The 17,930-nt window shown below is 38.6% G+C and overlaps 1 protein-coding gene and 1 non-coding gene across 2 annotated transcripts in view; both read right to left on the bottom strand.

The window, feature by feature from the left end:
* Window positions 1-4,438: 4,438 nt before the first annotated feature.
* Window positions 4,439-17,930, bottom strand: part of MMS22L (MMS22 like, DNA repair protein) — a 104,941-nt gene continuing 91,449 nt past the window's right edge. Inside the window, exons 21-25 of the mRNA XM_054722491.1 lie at window positions 16,531-16,739; window positions 11,498-11,661; window positions 6,864-6,960; window positions 5,274-5,441; window positions 4,439-4,592 (exon numbers count right to left, since the gene is read on the bottom strand). Coding sequence (XP_054578466.1) covers window positions 4,511-4,592; window positions 5,274-5,441; window positions 6,864-6,960; window positions 11,498-11,661; window positions 16,531-16,739 — 720 coding nt within the window. The 3' untranslated portion in view covers window positions 4,439-4,510. The remainder of the gene's footprint in view (window positions 4,593-5,273; window positions 5,442-6,863; window positions 6,961-11,497; window positions 11,662-16,530; window positions 16,740-17,930) is intronic.
* On the bottom strand, window positions 6,575-6,680 carry LOC114231240 (U6 spliceosomal RNA). Its single transcript, XR_003617206.2, has one exon. It is a non-coding gene; the product is annotated as a U6 spliceosomal RNA (small nuclear RNA).

The raw sequence follows: 17,930 nt of genomic DNA on the forward strand, positions 1-17,930 counted from the left end.
TATAAAGTAGAAATTATTTTGGTTTTCAAGTAGTCAATCTGTCACAAAAAGGGAAGTTGAATAATCATGGGTACAGGCTAAGTTAAATAAATACATTTTTATTACATATCCTTAATATATGCACAAAATAACTTATAAACATGTTTATAATACAAGAATGCCCAGAATTCTTCTATAAGTACAATTTGCAAATGCATAACCAAATAACTATTAGCACACCAAAACTTTAATAAGCAGAAAATGGTCAATTCCAATCATATGGTACTGATTTTGGTAACCTTACCAATATATATCAAAGAATCAAAATACAAGTCTCATATATTATTAAATATGTAAAAGAATGTACTCCTTAGCTTCCCAAATCAACCACCTAACAAAGCATGTTATTTACATGGGTATACTATACACTTGACAAGGCAATATTTTTAACCCTAGGAGGAGTGGACAGGACATCCGTTTTTGGAAAATGTAAGTTATGTAAAAAGTATATCATTCAAAGAGCAGTGGTTTAGTACTGATAATACAGCTTTTAGTGAAGTTCCTATGATACCTATCTTTTATCTTCAAAACACAAGTGCTGTGTAACATTTAGTATTTAAAAAAGGTAGGTTTCATACAGGCTTCTCCCAACTGCAGAGGATTATCAATTTTTGTGTAACATATAATCTTAACAAAGGGAACACAAAATTAAAAACTGTCAAAGTCCATAACAGTACATGAAGACAGATCCATGTAATTCTTTAACAACAAAGTAGCTTTAAAGTTTTGTGATAAAGCCTGAGAGAGATTAACAATGACAGAACATATACGTATTCTAATAACCCACAACTAATTATTTTTTTTACATAGGTGCCCAGGTAGAAATAGTTACACTTAAGAAAAGAAAATTGCTAGGAATAAGTAAAGATATAAAAGTCAATAACCTACAACTAATTAATTTTTTTACATAGATGCCCAGGTAGAAATAGTTATACTTGAGAAGAAAATATGCTAGGAATAGGTAAAGATAAAAAAGTCTTAAACTATGAAATTCTTCTAATGCAAATGAACTCAATATCAAATGTTTTTTGTATAGAGTCAATAAGTCAATACTCCATTTTTTTCTCCCCCATGGAAACATTAAATGTTCAATTAAAAACATTCGATCATTACCAAATCTGAATGTCTAATAAAGTCACTTCATCACACTGTTGTGCCTCAATCATCTTCTTTACACTCCATCTAATAGTTCACAAAAATTAGTTGACTGGCATACTCTCAGAGTATAGAATGAACATGGCATTCAGACAGTCTAAGATAGTCTAGTCTTCTGCCTGAGGTAAGTCTGAACAGAAAAGGTAAAGTCAGATGGTAGAAAGTCTGATTGAAGGATTTGACTAACAATGGGAAGTAATTCGAAGGCCCTGAGCAGAAAAGTAACAAGAGGAAAGTAGTACTTTAGGAACACTAATGTCAGAACTGTGAGAAGGATTAACTGCAGAAAAAGAGACCAGAGATAAGAGATTATAGTGCTCAAAAGAAAAAATAGCCGAGATGCATGGAGTGGAAAAAAATAGCAAGAGCCTCTGTTGCTGATCAACTGAAAGTGGGAGCCATGAAGAATCCAAGCTGTCTCTGAAGTTTCACAGCTAAGGAACTTGGGAAAACAGTGTATTACCTGGGTAGAAAATAAAGACAGGTAGACTGGAATATAAGGTGACAAGGGCAGCCTGACATGTTGCCTAGAAATTTCAGGAGGATCAAATTAGGAGTGATTTAGAGAGAAATTAGCCCAAGAAATAGATATGAGAAAGAAAATTATGAGCTAATGTTACCAACAGACTACAAGAAGAATGTTGAGGCAGAACAGGTGAAGAACAGATCTTACCACTGGGACATGAAAAAAGAATGTGAAGGTGCTCTCCAAGTTCAGTACATGTAGGAAGGAGCAGTTTCCCTGAGGAAGGGATGAGAAAACATGCCACAGAGGCCAAAGAACATGAGAAATGAGGACGTACTTTCCGATTTCACCTAAAGAGAGTGACTTACACCACACTGTTGTGCCTCAATCATCTTCTTTACACTCCATCACACTGGTAGAGCAGTAGCCTCAGAGATAATGGTACTTAGGGAAAAATGGATGTTAAGGAAGCAGTTATAAGGTACTCTTAAGTCTGGGAATGGAAAAAGATAAGGTTATAGTAATGAGTGAAGGGCCAGTGAAGATTTTAAAGAAAAGGAACTGAGTCATAATTTTTTTCTTCTATTAAAGAAAAACAGCTTCTTTAAAATGTTCCTTATAAATAAAAAACATATATATATACCTGTATTGCTACAGACTTTTTTTTTTTAATATATTTTATTGATTTTTTTACAGAGAGGAAGGGAGAGGGATAGAGAGTTAGAAACATTGATGAGAGAGAAACATCGATCAGCTGCCTCCTGCACACCCCCTACTGGGGATTGCCCGCAACCAAGGTACATGCCCTTGACCGGAATCGAACCCAGGACCCTTCAGTCCGTAGGCCGATGCTCTATCCACCGAGCCAAACCGGTTTTGGCAATTGCTACAGACTTTTTGTTGCAACTGATTTTTTAAGTATAAACTTTAGTTATTCTTAGTATCCACAGTTATTCACCCTAATGCATGATTCAGCAGCAGCTTTTCTTATCCTTTAAGTTTCATACTCTAAGGAGCAAGATTCTCAGATATCATTATCAGTCTCCCTCAGAAAATAAAAATATATAACCTATACATAAAACTCCTTTAAAAGCATCACTTTAAGTAGATAAAATAGTTTAACAAGTCATTATCATAATGATCATAATGAAAAGAAATTCATTGCTACGAAGTCTTTTAAGTGATTGCAAAGAGACTTTCATTCATTTCACTGAAGGACAGCTGATTTTGGGGAAAAACAGACCATTTGTATATTATGAAAACAACAGATACTTCTTTAGACTTCAGATTACAATTAGGAGAGTGCTATAAACTATATTTTGCTGATTGCAATACATTGCAATTTTAAAATACTTTTTGAACCAGGAAAGGGTTGAAATGTTTTCTTCAAGGAATAGAACCATGATAAAGACCAGAGTCCCAGAAGAAAGAAATTAAGAAAACATCACAAAAAAAGTAGGATCGTTCATCCAGTACATTAAAGAAAGAGGAACAAAGTTGAGAGGTTTTTTGTGTTTTTTTACCTTTGTGTATAAATAATACAGTAATCATATCTGTGCATGTACAAACAGAATACAGGTCACCAAATATTTCACATACATTCTTCTACTGAATCTTATCAGAACATTGTAAAATAGGAAAAGCAGTATTTTTTTTTTTTCTCCATGAAGAAACCGAGGCTCAGAAAGGTTAAGTAACTTGCTCAAGGTCACAAAGCAGAGCTAGGTTTGAGACCCAGGTGGGTTCCAAATACTAGGACTAGAGCTCTTTTTACCAAATAATGCTTACCACGAAAAGGAGTCAAGAGCCCAATTGATAATAAATCTGGATGAGATTGTTCAAGAGTTAAGAGGCAATAGCTGCTTAAAGAAACTAAATTGGTCCCCTGTAAACATATAAGATGCTAAGTTATAAAAGGCTCTAATTGAAGAGCGAGGACATAAATCAGCTGACTTCTCAGACCTCTTCAGTTAATTTGTAATATTAAGATTTTCCAGAATATTATTACTTATCATCTCCTTATAGGTTATTGTTTATCTTCTTCCTGATATATCTGTTAAAGACAACTGTCAAAGAAAGAATGAGTAGGGAACAACATCTCGCAACTATTGGAATCTACCTAAACACTGTTGGCTTAATTAAAACAACAACAACAAAACACACACTTATATATTATCTGTACAATCATTCAGGCAGATTTTTGGTCTCATTCTTCACAGAGTTAAGTAGGTTTGGTAAGGGTTTTAATCATTAACTTGCCTCACACATAATATACTATCATATATATATATATATATATATATATATATATATATATATATATATAACAATTAACAAACAGTTCTATCTCCTAACCCTCTCCCCCCTTCCAAAAAACTTATGAAGGTATCTTATTAGAACACTAGAGGCTTCATGCACGAAATTTGTGCAAGGGGCTTGGCCCTCGCAGCCCCAGTTTCCATGGGAAGGTCATTTGGCTGTCCGGTCTAATTAGCATATTACATTTCTATTATTATAGATAACTTGTAAAAAATCTCAACAAACACAAGTCACAAGACACAAAGTCACATTACAATAAAAAGTCCATGGATCAACCAGTGTGTACTGTTATACACAGGTAACACCCCCAGTTAGAAAAAGTTTCTTTAATTTAGTTCCAGAGATTCCAAAGCACACTTAATGAACCTTTATTTACTTATTTATATGTTTAGTATACTTCCAGGTATGTAAGGAAAAAAATCCTAGAAAATAATTTTAACAGAACAGCATACAATTAATTAAAAGGGGTCAGAATGATGCGACCTGGGTTAGGATAGTTATAATTAATAAAAAAGATGAATCACGAACACATCAGTTGCTTTCATTTTCCAGTCTCTGCATCTCATCTTGTCCCACTTGTCCTAAGTGAGATAAAAGTTTGCTATAGGCTTTCCTGTGTAAGAGAAAAGAAGGCAGACAGATTTATTCCTTTTCCATTACTTTTCATTTATGTATTTACAAACTGAACTTGCTTGACTCTGTTCACACACTCCCACAATGTGATTAAAGTACTTTGATTCCTTAACAAACTTTGGGACATATGAATTTCAGTATGAGGCTGATACCTCGAAAACAGGAACTATAGGCGTATTTCCACAATGTTGCACTACCCTGAATATTTCAAGCACTATCCTCAGTCGGGTTGTAAACCTATTAAAAAACAAAACAAAAAACCTTATCTATTTTTTACCAAAAACATTATCTAATTGGGGCACTCAGCCTATTAACTGGATATACATGACAAAGTTGATATAGTAAATCAAGCATCCTTCAAAGGACTGACCTGCCACCCTGGAATTTATACAAAAACAAGGCACACAAGGCTCTCCCGTCCACTTCCCCATGAGGAACATGTGTTTTGAGCAACAGCAGCACTGCTGAAATAGACAGCTTTCTAGGGTGGTCACTTTGAAAAGAACAATGTGTGTGGATGGATGTGTCAATCATAGCACTAAAACATGTTTCAATTAAATACACCCCATATTTTTGGGAATGGAAAACTAAGCCATTTCTAGAAAATGAATCTAGATTTTTAGTCATGCCCAAAAGAACTTAATCAAATGATCAAACATACCTTTGTGTCATATTTCTGCCAAGGCCCCATTTCTGCTCTGAATCCTTCAGAGACTGAGTGAGGGTAGGAATCAAGTGGATGACAACCTGCTGGTCCAATGCTGCTACTGTTTCTAAAATGCTGTAAATCTGATTATCGTGTCTCATACCATAATCCTGGATAAAATGCCTGAAAGTAAATCAAGTTACTTAGGATTACTTCTGGGGCAATCAATTCCTTGGGCTGGTATCTATATGGTAATCAGCTATAACCTGAACACAAGAAAGGTCATTTTATGTAAGAGTACCTTAAGAATCTAGAATTAAGAATAAGAAGAAAATAACAGTTAAAAATGAAGGACAGAAATGGCTTATTTCAGTGTAAGCTAAGAAGAAAACAGAGGCACCAAGAGGAAGAGGGAAGAGTTGGAATCCCAGGAGGGGACTTTTCTGCTATAGTCTGTATGTTGAAATCTGGGTGGTAAAGATGTGGAAGAGACTAAGAGAAAAACAAGTCTGGCTTCCTAGATATTAAAAAATTTCTTCATATCTCTACATAAACACATATTTTTATAAGGAAAGCAAGTTATTCATAATATGTTTTTATATTCTGGAACCAAACAAGAGACTTTAGGCCCATAGGAGGCCTTTATAAATTAGAATTACATATTTTAACCCTATAACAAACATGCATCCCTTATTCATCTAAATTCTTTTTCCCCTTCTAGGGATTTAGTTTTCACAAATCCATTATTTATTTCAAGTGCTCACAATTTAAATAAACTAGACACCTGACAAGTGCCAATTATGTGATGAGAACAAAAACTGAGGAATCAAAGATCCAACACAGATGAAGAAAATGACTCTAAATTGCTTATTATGGCAGTGCTAGGGTAGAGATACGTACAATAAAGGTAAACTGGTAGAAACGGTGAGAAAGAAATACTTAAAATACTGCCCCTCCCCCACCCCCCAAAGCACAAGACAAAGAAAGCAAGGCAGGAAAAAAAAATTCAAGTTACATTGTTATTCTTGTGAACAAATGACAGATCTAGTCCCACACAGTCTATGCTTCACCAAAGAAAAGTAATGCAGCCTCCTGGGTCAACAGAATCTAAGCAAGTAAGAAACCCATGATGTGTACGTCTACACCGGATCCTGAGGAAATGTTGAGCAGCTCTGACGGCCTATGCTCCTGTCATCATGACCCACATTTCCCACTTTTTCCCTTAAATACATGCAAGAATCTTCCTTATTAAATACACAGGTAATCTGAAGTAGCTCACTTATCTTTCTCCCTGGCACCTTTCTTGTATTTTATTTTTTAATATGGAACGCTTCATGAATTTGTGTGTCATCCTTGCGCAGGGGCCATGCTATCTTCTCTGTATCGTTCCAATTTTAGTATATGTGCTGCCAAAACGAGCATGCACCTTTACTTTTTTAATAAAACAACACAATGCAACAAAACTACTGCCAAAAATACAATAATTGAAATACTATAAACAAGCAGTAACACATTATGTTTGGGATAATTAGTTATTTAAAAAACATGTTGGCTGTCAAATGGCTGGCAATAGTCTCCTTGCCAGTTGGCATGATTTCCAGTTACCTAAACACTGCAGTCAGCTGGGCGGCAGGTTCTCCTTCTGACCCCACTTGGCAGGTTTTCACCATACACTGCAAGTTCTCTGTGGCTAGCCTTTTAACTAGAAGGAAAAATTACAGCATTATACACTGTGTCTGAATTGACCAGCTGGATCCTCATTTTTATAAACACGCTTGACTTAGAAAAATATGTTGTTTTCTTAAAGTATGTGTATACTTTCCTGTTATTTCTCAAAATGAAATCATTAAGAGGTTTTGTTTTCTTCAAAAGTATATCTCCCAATCTATCTCCCTCTCATTTTAAGAAAATATAAAAAGCTCGAGTCTATTTTCTACAACCTTATACCTGAAAAAATACATGTGAGGATAAGTCTTTCTCTTAGTAAAGAGCCCATATTCAATAACACTGTCCCATCCTAATCCTGCAAGCACTGTTACATACTGACAAAAGTGTTATTAAATCAGCCTTTAATAATTCAGCTGATTTACAGGTGAGCAGATTTTTTAAAAATCAAAAGCCTACTCCTCCCACTCACTAACAAATATGTAAGTAGCCAATTAGAATCCAACAACTTACCTTCACTTAAAATTAGTCGAAGATATATATATTAAAATCAACTATATTTGATGCTAACTTCCTTTCAAACAGCAAAGTCACAAAAGGACATTTATATTCTTTAAATATTGAACCAAATCCTTTAAAATTGCATACTTGTACATAAATTTTTTTTAAAAAAATCGAAAAACAATGTAGAAAGTGTTTGCTACAGATACAGTTAGATCTTTTTAAAAAATCCATTCTTATAATCTCTCTTTTCATTGGATTGTTCAATCCTTTCCATTATTGTCACTATTGAATAGTTGGATTTACATCACCCTTTTTACATTTTGTTTTCTAAATGTCTTGTGTTTTCTATTCCTCTACTTTTCTGAAGTCTTTGTCTGTTATTAAATCCAGTATTTGATTGCTCTCAATGGCAGCTTCCATTGCCTGTTTTTTTTTTTTCAGCTAATGGATCACACGTCTCTGATTCTTTGTGTCTTGTAATTTTTTTTGTTGAAAAGTGGACATTTTTTAGCGAAGTCTACTTCTTCCTTCTTCCTGCTCCCCTGTGTGAAGCCTCTAAAACTGCTCCTCAGGTGGTGTAACCTTAGGTCTGCCTAGTCTACATTGGAGGACAGTGGTTTCGACAGTGTTCTCTTTGTCCCTTCCCATGTTGACACCAGCTGTTAAACTCCACTAATTGCTGGCTGATTATGCTATTATTTTCAATAATGCCCTGGGGCATAAAGTGCTTCATAGACTGATCTAATCCAGTTCAGGCTTTTTAAAAAGGATAAAACACTGAGATCAGTGTCTGAGATCTGTTCTGACCCAAGGGCTCTAACCAGCTGTCCCTTTCACCAATTCTCTCACCAAACTGGCTGGCCTACAGATTATCTTATAGTCCAGTGAGTCCATTATTCTTCTACCTTTTGCCTTTCATCACGAACTCCACTGTTTTTGACAGTACCGTTAGGCTTGAACTTTTTCACACTGTGTTGCAAATGAAATCAGTTCTTTTGGGAAGATTGTGCAGAGTTCCATGCACAATCTCAGAGGCATGGCTCTGGTGCTGGGACAGAGACAACAGTGCCCACTACTTTCTGAGTGACACACCCACTTTAGGAGAGCGCTTGTGGAAGGAGGGGCAGCTGCACCAGGTCCCCTCAGCTTGCTTCTCTTGGCATGCAACCGCTAAGCTGCAGCAAGAACGATTGGCACCCCTGTATTCTCAGTGGTGTTGCACTCAATGTACTGCAACCATCCCATGAGTGGGGGCTGAGCAGAAGAATGGAGCCCCCACTTCTTAGCTGTACTTGCCTGAAACATAACATTAGCTTGGGGTCATGATGAGAAATGCTGGAAGCCTGCCTCTCACAGGACCCTACTGGAAGCTGGGGAGAGAGGGAGCCCTATATTCTTGGATTTACCAGTCTGGAGTAGTTTCTGTCTTACTGTGCTGGCGAAAAAGAAGGAAGAAGTGGTCTTGGTTCAAGTACCACAGATTCTTGCTGTTCTTTAAGAAAATCTAAACCAAGTTTTAGATTTTCTTCAAGATTTCTCCATTTGCTATATACCCTTACGGCTATTTCCGGAGACTTTAATGATTTCTTTTAAGTAATTTTCACCGGTTTTGTTGAGGAGCAGGTTGGCAGAGCTCCTTATATTGTCATGGAAGAAGTGAAACTCATCAAGCTCTCTGTACAGGTTGTAGAACGGACATGTGTTTAAAATACTCTTGGGCACCTACCAAGGAGTGGATTTGCTGAGTCATTTAGTAATACCTCTTGTGACTGTACAAACTGTCCTTTTAGACACTGAGACAACAAAAAGAGTCAGAATTTTCTGAGCCAAGCACACAAATCTGTGTTTCGTTCTCCTTCAAGGTTACAAAGACAGTAATGTGGAGGTAGAGAATCCCGCACTCCAACTATGTTGAATATGTCAAGCACTCACTAGCTAGTGTGGACCCCAGAAGAAAGATGCATGTGATGTGAACCTCAAGAAGGAATTTAGCTGTTGAGATGAACTCCCTAGGGTCACCCCTGGGCCCAGATCTTACCCTATCTAATAAAAGAGTAATATGCAAATTGACCATCACACCATGACACAAGATGGCCGCCCCCATGTGGTCAAAGATGGCTGCCCCCATGTAGACACAAGATGGCCATCACAAGATGGCCTGCAGGGGAGGGCAGTTGTGGGAAGTTAAGGGAAGTTAGGGGTGACCAGGCCAGCAAGGGAGGGCAGTTGGGGGGGACCTAGGCCTGCAGGGGAGGGGAGTTGGGGGGGGACCAGGCCTGCAGGGGAGGGCAGTTGTGGGTGATCAGGCAAGCAGGGAGGGCAGTTGGGGGGGACCAGGACAGCAGGGGAGGGCAGTTGGGGGGACCAGGCCAGCAGGGAAGGGCTGTTGGGCGGGACCAGGCCTGCAGGGGAAGGCAGTTGGGAGCCAGCAGTCCTGGATTGTGAGAGGGATGTCCGACTGCCCGTTTAGGCCCCATCCCAGTGGGGTCCTAGATTGGAGAGGGTGCAGGCTGGGCTGAAGGACACCCACCCCCCCCCCCGTGCACGATTTCGTGCACCGGGCCTCTAGTAAATAATAAGTCTAGTAGCCATTTGCTGACAGTGGATCCTCACATACTATGTACCAGGAAGAACCTCTGACTGAACTCTCGACTTCCTGCACTGCGTCCTGCTTTTATTATGCTGAGTCAACCACCTCAAGGAAACCTGGTTTCCTCTTTCTTCAATCAGAACTGCTCAATTTGAAAACTTTATTTGCATAAAATTGGGAACATGGATGGGAACTAGATGGCCTCTCCTTTGTCTTGGTGGTGCACAATTTAGATTGCTACTTGAATCTGTGTCTTCGAACTACAGTTCCTTTTACTCAAATAAATACTTTTTAAAATTATTTATTACAAGTCTAAAATTAATTAGTTTACACTAGATATCAAGAGGCAAAATTCACCTTCCAAACTATGGTCTTTTTTCTTCATAATAAATATTACTATCATCAAAATAAGAGGCTAGCTAAAACTTTATACTATCTATTGTCTCAAGAAATTTTGTATTGCACAATACAACAAGCATTCACTGAAATTAAAAGTATGTACAAATTTTCAATGAGGACAAAATTTCTAAAGAAAAGTCTGGGGCCCATCTGGGCATTCTTTAGGGAAGGGATGTTACTATGAAGTAAGGGTATTCTAAATTAACAGACATAACAATTTCCACAAAACCAAACTTGGGAGCAAAAAGAACATTTTTAATTATTAAAATGAGGATGAAACAAATTATGCATACAATTTTTTAGGTAAAACAGAATATTTCAAAGAGGTGTCTGAGCTTTTAGCTACCACTTTGGGCCCTGCCCTCAGATTCCTGAGGATACACACTGTACTCACTGATCACAGCAGTTACAAGTACTTAGGTAGAAGCACTGGAGAAGCCCTGCCCTGAACAATCACATTATAATGATAAACACTGCCCCCCCACCACACACACACACAACAGCCTTCTATTTACATTTTTAAACTTCCTTCAGCTTAGAGCTATAGCTACTATTCTGCATATTTCTAATAAGCTTATTAAAGCATGCTACTCACAGTGGGGATTAAATAAATGGTGTTTTAAAGAGATCACTGACAGTAAGGCTGGGGACACTGGAAACAAAAGGAATAGGATCAAAGGATCCTTACAGGTTTACCCAAGAAGTTAGCTTAGATCTTCTAGCAGAAACCTGAATAGGAGAAAGTATGCTGACTTCTCACAATTTAATATTTAGCAAGATATATTTAATAATTGGAGTCAGATTAACAAATATTCTTTAAGAATTAACAAGTCTAATCAGAGGAAGTAGCACTTAAGTAAATTATTTGCCTTGGGAAAAACTAAACTAGACTGAAACATGTCAATTTTTAACCATTTATCATGTTCAACCTCAGCTATTGGCTGATGTTTGTTCTTTAGCCATGATAAATACAAACTGATATATAACATAAACAAATACTTTTTTAACTATCAATTTAACTGATAGGAATAAGTACTTTCAAATTAACAGAAAAGTATAACAAACACAAACTCAAACTCACCTTGGGATTCACTGACTAACACCAAGCATTTTAAGACACCAGGGAGGAGTTGTTCAACCTCAGAAACATCCATGCTAGTTTCTTTGAAGAGTTGAAGGATAAAAGCCAGGATGGATGCTAAACATGGAGGAAGCAAGATCCGTTTACTCTCCAAGTAGAATTTCCTGAAAAGAAGTACAATTTTGTTTGTTCTTCTGTTCTGTTTCAATAGAGCAGAATCAAATGACATACACTTTATAGATATTGGCAAATTTTACCTTCCACAAATTAATAAAGCACAATTTCTAAAAAGTATATTTTACCATACACAGAATGTTAAGAAGCAATGACTACCCATTCTTTTGGTGTGCTACAAGGGCCAATGTTGAATATAGACATAAACTAAATTTAAAGCAACCTGGCCTTAAAATGAACTTAATCAAAATCCAAATAAAATTGTAATTGTTAATTTTTTTTCCTTTCTAATATAAGCCTGAACTCCTCTACCAGCTCTTTAACGATGCAACAAATTTGCATAAATAACTCTCTCCTTACATCATTTAGGGATTTGGGAGGGGTCTCCGCCACCCCCAATTCAATAAGACGACTGTCCTGGGAATTCGCTTCCAACTCTAGCTTTACCTCTTTCCTTCTTTTCGGAAGTAAAATAATCAGAGAGGTAATTTAGGATTTAATATCTTCTCTCAAAGCAGGACACATTTTAGCATTAGAATTCATCCAAGATCATCAAGGTAATTTATCTGACTCATGTATACATCTCTACCTCTTAGAACAAGTCTTGGCTCCTAACAGGTGCTCAGTGTACATTTGTTAGGTGAATCAATGAAAGCGGGATCGCTCAATTTCTAAAAAGTCTAGACAATATGAAAAATTGTCAAATGTAGCAAAATCTAAGCTAGACATCCTATCTAATAATAGAGTAACATGTAAATTACCACCACTCCGCTATGCCCACGATTGGGCGGCGGGAGGCTGGAGGGCGGGACTCGGGGTGGCCTATCCGGCCATTGAGAGGCACGGATCCGCTGCCACTGAGGGGGGCTACCCTGCTGTTGAGAGGCGCAGGGGGCGGGACTCCCGCCCCCTGTGCCTCTCAACCGCCAGATCTGCGGCCGCTGAGGGGGCCTGCTGCGGACACCCAGCTGCGCTTCTCAATGGCAAGGTAGCCAGGTGTCCGCTGCAGCCCCCCTCAGCGGCTGTTGAGAGGCGCAGCTGGATGTCCGCGGCAGGCCCCCTCAGCGGCCATGGATCTGGCCGTTGAGAGGCACAAGGGGCGGGAGTCCCGCCCCCTGCGCCTCTCAACAGCAGGGTAGCCCCCCTCAGCGGCCACGGACCATCAAAAGTGGGGAAGCTGGGTGCCTGGTGCACCAGCGGACAGGCACCCAGCTCCACCGCGAAAAGCGAAAGCGTGTAGGGAACCCTACATGTGCATGATTCAATCATGCACTGGGCCTCTACTCTATATATATTTGCAAAGCAATAATAATAATTTGCCAAAAGGAGGCATAGAAATCACTAAGAATTATAAACCCCATAAGAACAGGAACTATCTCTCCATCATTTCTACTCCATATAGTGGCTTCCAACAAATTTCACATATAGGAACTCATTCATTTTTTGAGAACAAGGGTTTTGTCTTTTTTTTGCTCACTGCTGAATTCCCAGTGCCTAAAAAAGATGTTTATTAGGTACCTATATTGTACCAGGTACAAGTCTAAGGACAAGAATGTAAAGTGAAGTAAAATATGGTCTCTGAAAGAAAGGGGCTCGGTGTCCAGTGAACAAGCTGGACAAGAAAAAAAAAGGCTATCATAATATAGTGTGATAGGTGCTCTGAATAATAAGTCCAGAATTCTCAGGAATACTGGGAAGTACAGGAATAAAGAAGCATGCAATGGAAGAAGGTATAGGAGGAAATTTCTCTGTCTTTCCGAGTACTTAAAAAAAAGAAAAAGAAAAAAGAATTGTTATATTTTGGGCCATCAACTAGAAATCACGAGAAAAATGTTTTCACAGGCAAATACGAAAGTCAGCTACTAAGCAGCCAGGGTCTTCATTACTAGGCTTTTAAAACAGTTTTAAGACCTTAAGGATTTAACTTCACTTCAGCACTTGTCATTGGGTTTATACTAAAGCTACTTATACACTGTCTCACACACAGTGGTAGAGTACTACTACCATCTTGGTGGGAATTCAGATACAAGTAAGGCAAAATACGACAATTTTGAGAAATGAATCCTACATTTCTGGTGCACCAGAGCACAGGACTTCAGAAGAGGAGAAACATCATGGTACACTGACATGTTAGGTGTAGGTCTCACAATGCCTATGTGGAATTTAGTCCAGATGGATGGCATTTTAATGGAGAAAATGATGTAACATAAAGAACTACAAAGCATTTTGGAGGGGCAATAATAAACTAATCTCATTAGGGTTTATATAAGATGCCATGGAAAAGTTAGTGACATATCATGTATGAAGTTTATTACATAGGCAAAGAAAAAAAAAAAAAGGAAATGAAGGTCTGGGGGCAGGAAAGTGTCATAATGGAACAATATTTCAGAAAAAGTAATCTGGTGGCACTATTTTGGCTGGGCTGAGAGAAAAGCCGAGATAGGGAAAGTAGTTAGGCATAGTCTTAGAGGTATAATGTGATAAGGAAAGAGAGATGTGAAAAGAAAGGAAGGAAAGAATCATTTGCCAGAGGACGGCAAAGGGGAGGGAACAAAATTATAAAACTTCCAAACTTGAGTAACAGAACACTAGGAACACACACACACACAAAAGAAGAAAGAACAGATTTTAAACATCGAATTCTGTAAAGAGGTGATGGATAATATCAGTTTATTAAAAATATCAGGTCATTTAAAAAAAGAAATTTTAGACAAGAATATATAGCACCATAGCATCTTACACTTTAAAAACTGATTTCACATGAAGCTAAATACTTTATGAAGGCAAAGAAAAGGTAACTCTATTATTGAATCTCCTAATGTGGTAGTTAAAAGGTAAGGAGTTTAGTAGAAAGCCTTAGAAGTTTCATTTATTCATCTGCCTAATAATAACACGGAGTTATTAGACAGAGGATAGGCTAACAAAATAGTACTTCATATGGCTTTCCTTTATAGCAATCATTTTCACTTATTTATTACTAGAGGCCCGGTGCACAAAATTCATGCACGGAGGGGGGTTGTCCCATCCCTCTCACAAACCAGGACTGCTGGCTCCCAACTGCTTGCTTGCCTGCCTTCCTGATTGCCCCTAACCGCTTCTGCCTGCCAGCCTCATCACCTCCTAACCACTCTGCTGCCAGCCTGTTTGCCCCCAACTTCCCTCCTCTGCTGGCCTGGTCACCCCTAACTGCCCTCTCCTGCAGGGTTGATCACCTCCAACTGCCCTCCCTTGCAGGCTTGGTCCTTCTCAACTGCCCTCCCTTGCAGGCCGGGTGCCTCCCAACTGCCCTCTCCTGCTGGCCATCTTGTGTCCACATGGGGGCAGGATCTTTGACCACATGGGGGCAGCTACATTGTGTGTTGCAGTGATGATCAATCTGTATATTACTCTTTTATTAGATAGGATAGAGGCCTGGTACAGGGTTGGGGGCCAGCTGGTTTGCCCTGAAGGGTGTCCCGGATCAAGTGGGGGTTCCCTTGGGGCGTGGGGCGGCCTGAGCGAGGGGCCTTTGGTGGTTTGCAGACCGGCCACGCCCCCTGGCAACCCAAGCGGAGGCCCTGATATCTGGAATTTATTTTCCTTCTACAATTGAAACTTTGTAGCCTGGAGCGGAGCCAAGCCTGGGGCTCCCTCCGCGGCCGGCAGCCATTTCTGTTGGGGTTATAATTGAAACTTTGTTGCCTTAAGTGGGTGGGCCTGGCCAGGGTGTGCGGAAAGCTTTGCTTCCCCTGTTGCCGGCGGCAACCCTGGCCTGCTCTCTCAAACTCCATTCTGCCACCATTTGTTTGAATTTGTTTACCTTCTATAATTGAAACTTTGTAGCTTGAGTGGAGGCTTAGGCCTGGCAAGGGCAGGCGGAAAGCTTGGCTTCCTCTGTACCTAGGAAACCTTGCTCTCTGTGGCTGTAGCCATCTTGGTTTGGGTTAATTTGCATGCTTGCTCTGATTGGATGGTGGGCGTGTCGGAGGTATGGTCAATTTGCATATTTGTCTATTATTAGGTAGGATCTTTTATAAAATATAATTATTGTATTGTGTATAGTATAAATTCTCTGATAAAAAACTAAAATAAATATCTACACCTTTAAGACATATACAAGAAAATAATTGTTCTGTAGAAAAAACAAGCAAAAAGCATTGTCTTATCCCAGCGGGTGTGGCTCAGTGGTTGAGCTTTGACCTATGAACCAGGAGGTCATGGTTTGATTCACGGTCAGGGCGCATGCCCAGGTTGCGGGCTCCATCCCCAGTAGGGGGCGTGCAGGAGGCAGCTGATCAATGATTCTCTCTCATCATTGATATTTCTCTCTCTTCCTCTCCCTTACTCTCTGAAATCAATAATATACATATTTTTAAAAAACATTGTCTACATATGTAAAAATCATTTTAGTAAAATCTTAGATAATACTTCTCAGAAAATTTTTTTTCTAAGGGAGGCCAATAGTTTTGAAATACTTTGTTTCTTTTCAATAGATATTAATAAACTAGTAGCCCATCTGCAGGAAGAATCCTGCAAGCGGCCGCTGCAGCCGAGTGCGCTGCCACTGCCGCCGCCCGTTGCGGCCGCAGCGTCTGCACCCGCGAGCCGCTGCCGCCCACCCCGCCCCGCCCCGGCTTTCCCTCTGGCAGCCACCTTGCTTTCCGCTTTTCCTCCCTCTTCCTTCTAAGTTGTCTTCAGTCTTCACTCCTCCCTCCCTCAGCATATGCAAATTAACCACCATCTTTGTTGGGTAATTTGCATACTCGTCCTGATTGGCTGGTGGGTGTGGCTTGGGCGTAGCGAAGGTGCGGTCAATTTGCATATTACTAGTTTATTAGGTAGGATTGTAAATACAGCTTATTTTTAATTTTTAGAGGTACCTTATGACTTGTACAATGCATTTCTTTAGAAATGGCATCAGTGCAAGAGTGGCCGAGTTTCTCAGTGCCAACAAAACAGGATGTTGTCCAAGATCTAAAACATGTTGTGGTGAAGCTGGAAGAAACCGTCCAATATACTGCTCAATAACATTCCCCAGCAATTGATTCAAATAGGCATTTTGAGACTGACCGTATGCGATACACATGCCCTATGGGAGGAAAAGACAACAAATAAACAAACAAACAAACAAAACAAAGAAATATCAAAAGGTAAAAAAATATCTAGGAACTTACTAATTTAGTCACCCACATTAAATCTCTTGTCTGAATTTATCACTTATCACAACCAACAAGGACACCGCCCACTATCAATAGATAATGTTTGTATGAAGTTCAGGGAGTTGCTAAGCTTGGTAACCCCTGCTGTGGAATCCAACCACATACTTGTGTTTGGGGCACAAATGAAGCAAGAGAGAAATGTAGGAGACAAAGGAAGCTTCCTTCTTTTCATTCACTCAACTGCATATATGTGTATGTGTATTTATAAAGTTATAAAACGTATTTTAGGGCAGTTTTTAAAATATAGGGCACTCATCATTTACAGTTATCTGAGTAAGGCAAAACTTACGCTAAAAATCTTCCATATTAATAAAGGTGATACTTTTTTTAATTAACAAAAGGAGAGAAATGCAGAAGATTATGACTCAGAATGACAATTTATTTCGAGGTTTTCATTTGTCAGTCACTGTACCACGTGACTTATATTCATTACTTCATTTAATTAACCACTGAGTTAGTATTACTGTAGGTCCAATTTTATAGCTGAGGAAACTGAAGTTCAGGAGTTAAGAGCTTGATCAAGGTCATACGGAACTCACAATGTCATACCACGTCTGTTGACTTAATCCCTTCCCTTTTTATAGACATTAACAAAATACCTTCATATGGATTACAATATTTGATAAATACAAACACAATTAAACCAATACCCTGGGAACCAATTTTTTTCTGTCAATATTTCTAAATATCCCCTATTACTAAGTATAATCACCAAAACAATAAATTATGATCTAAAAGTTCATTTATAATTTGGTATTTTGTGATTCACAATGTTTTTTCCCCAGAGAAATAATTAGAAATGTTTTTGTCTACATTTTAGCTACAAATATTTTCCTGATAAGAAATTTTGAAAGGTTATTTGTAATGAAAAATAGCCTAGAGCTGTTAAAACACTAGCAATTAAATAAACTATTAAAAAAAAATGGGCACCTCCTATCCCATTTCTTTAATGTTTTGTTTAAGGAAAAGCATATTAAATCAGAAGATGAAATAATAAATGGATACATTTTAAAAATTATGAAGGAAAGAGCTAGGTACCTTTAAGAAGTTAAAGCTATAGC

This window comes from Eptesicus fuscus, chromosome 10 (genome assembly GCF_027574615.1).
Source record: "Eptesicus fuscus isolate TK198812 chromosome 10, DD_ASM_mEF_20220401, whole genome shotgun sequence".
NCBI lineage: Eukaryota > Metazoa > Chordata > Mammalia > Chiroptera > Vespertilionidae > Eptesicus > Eptesicus fuscus.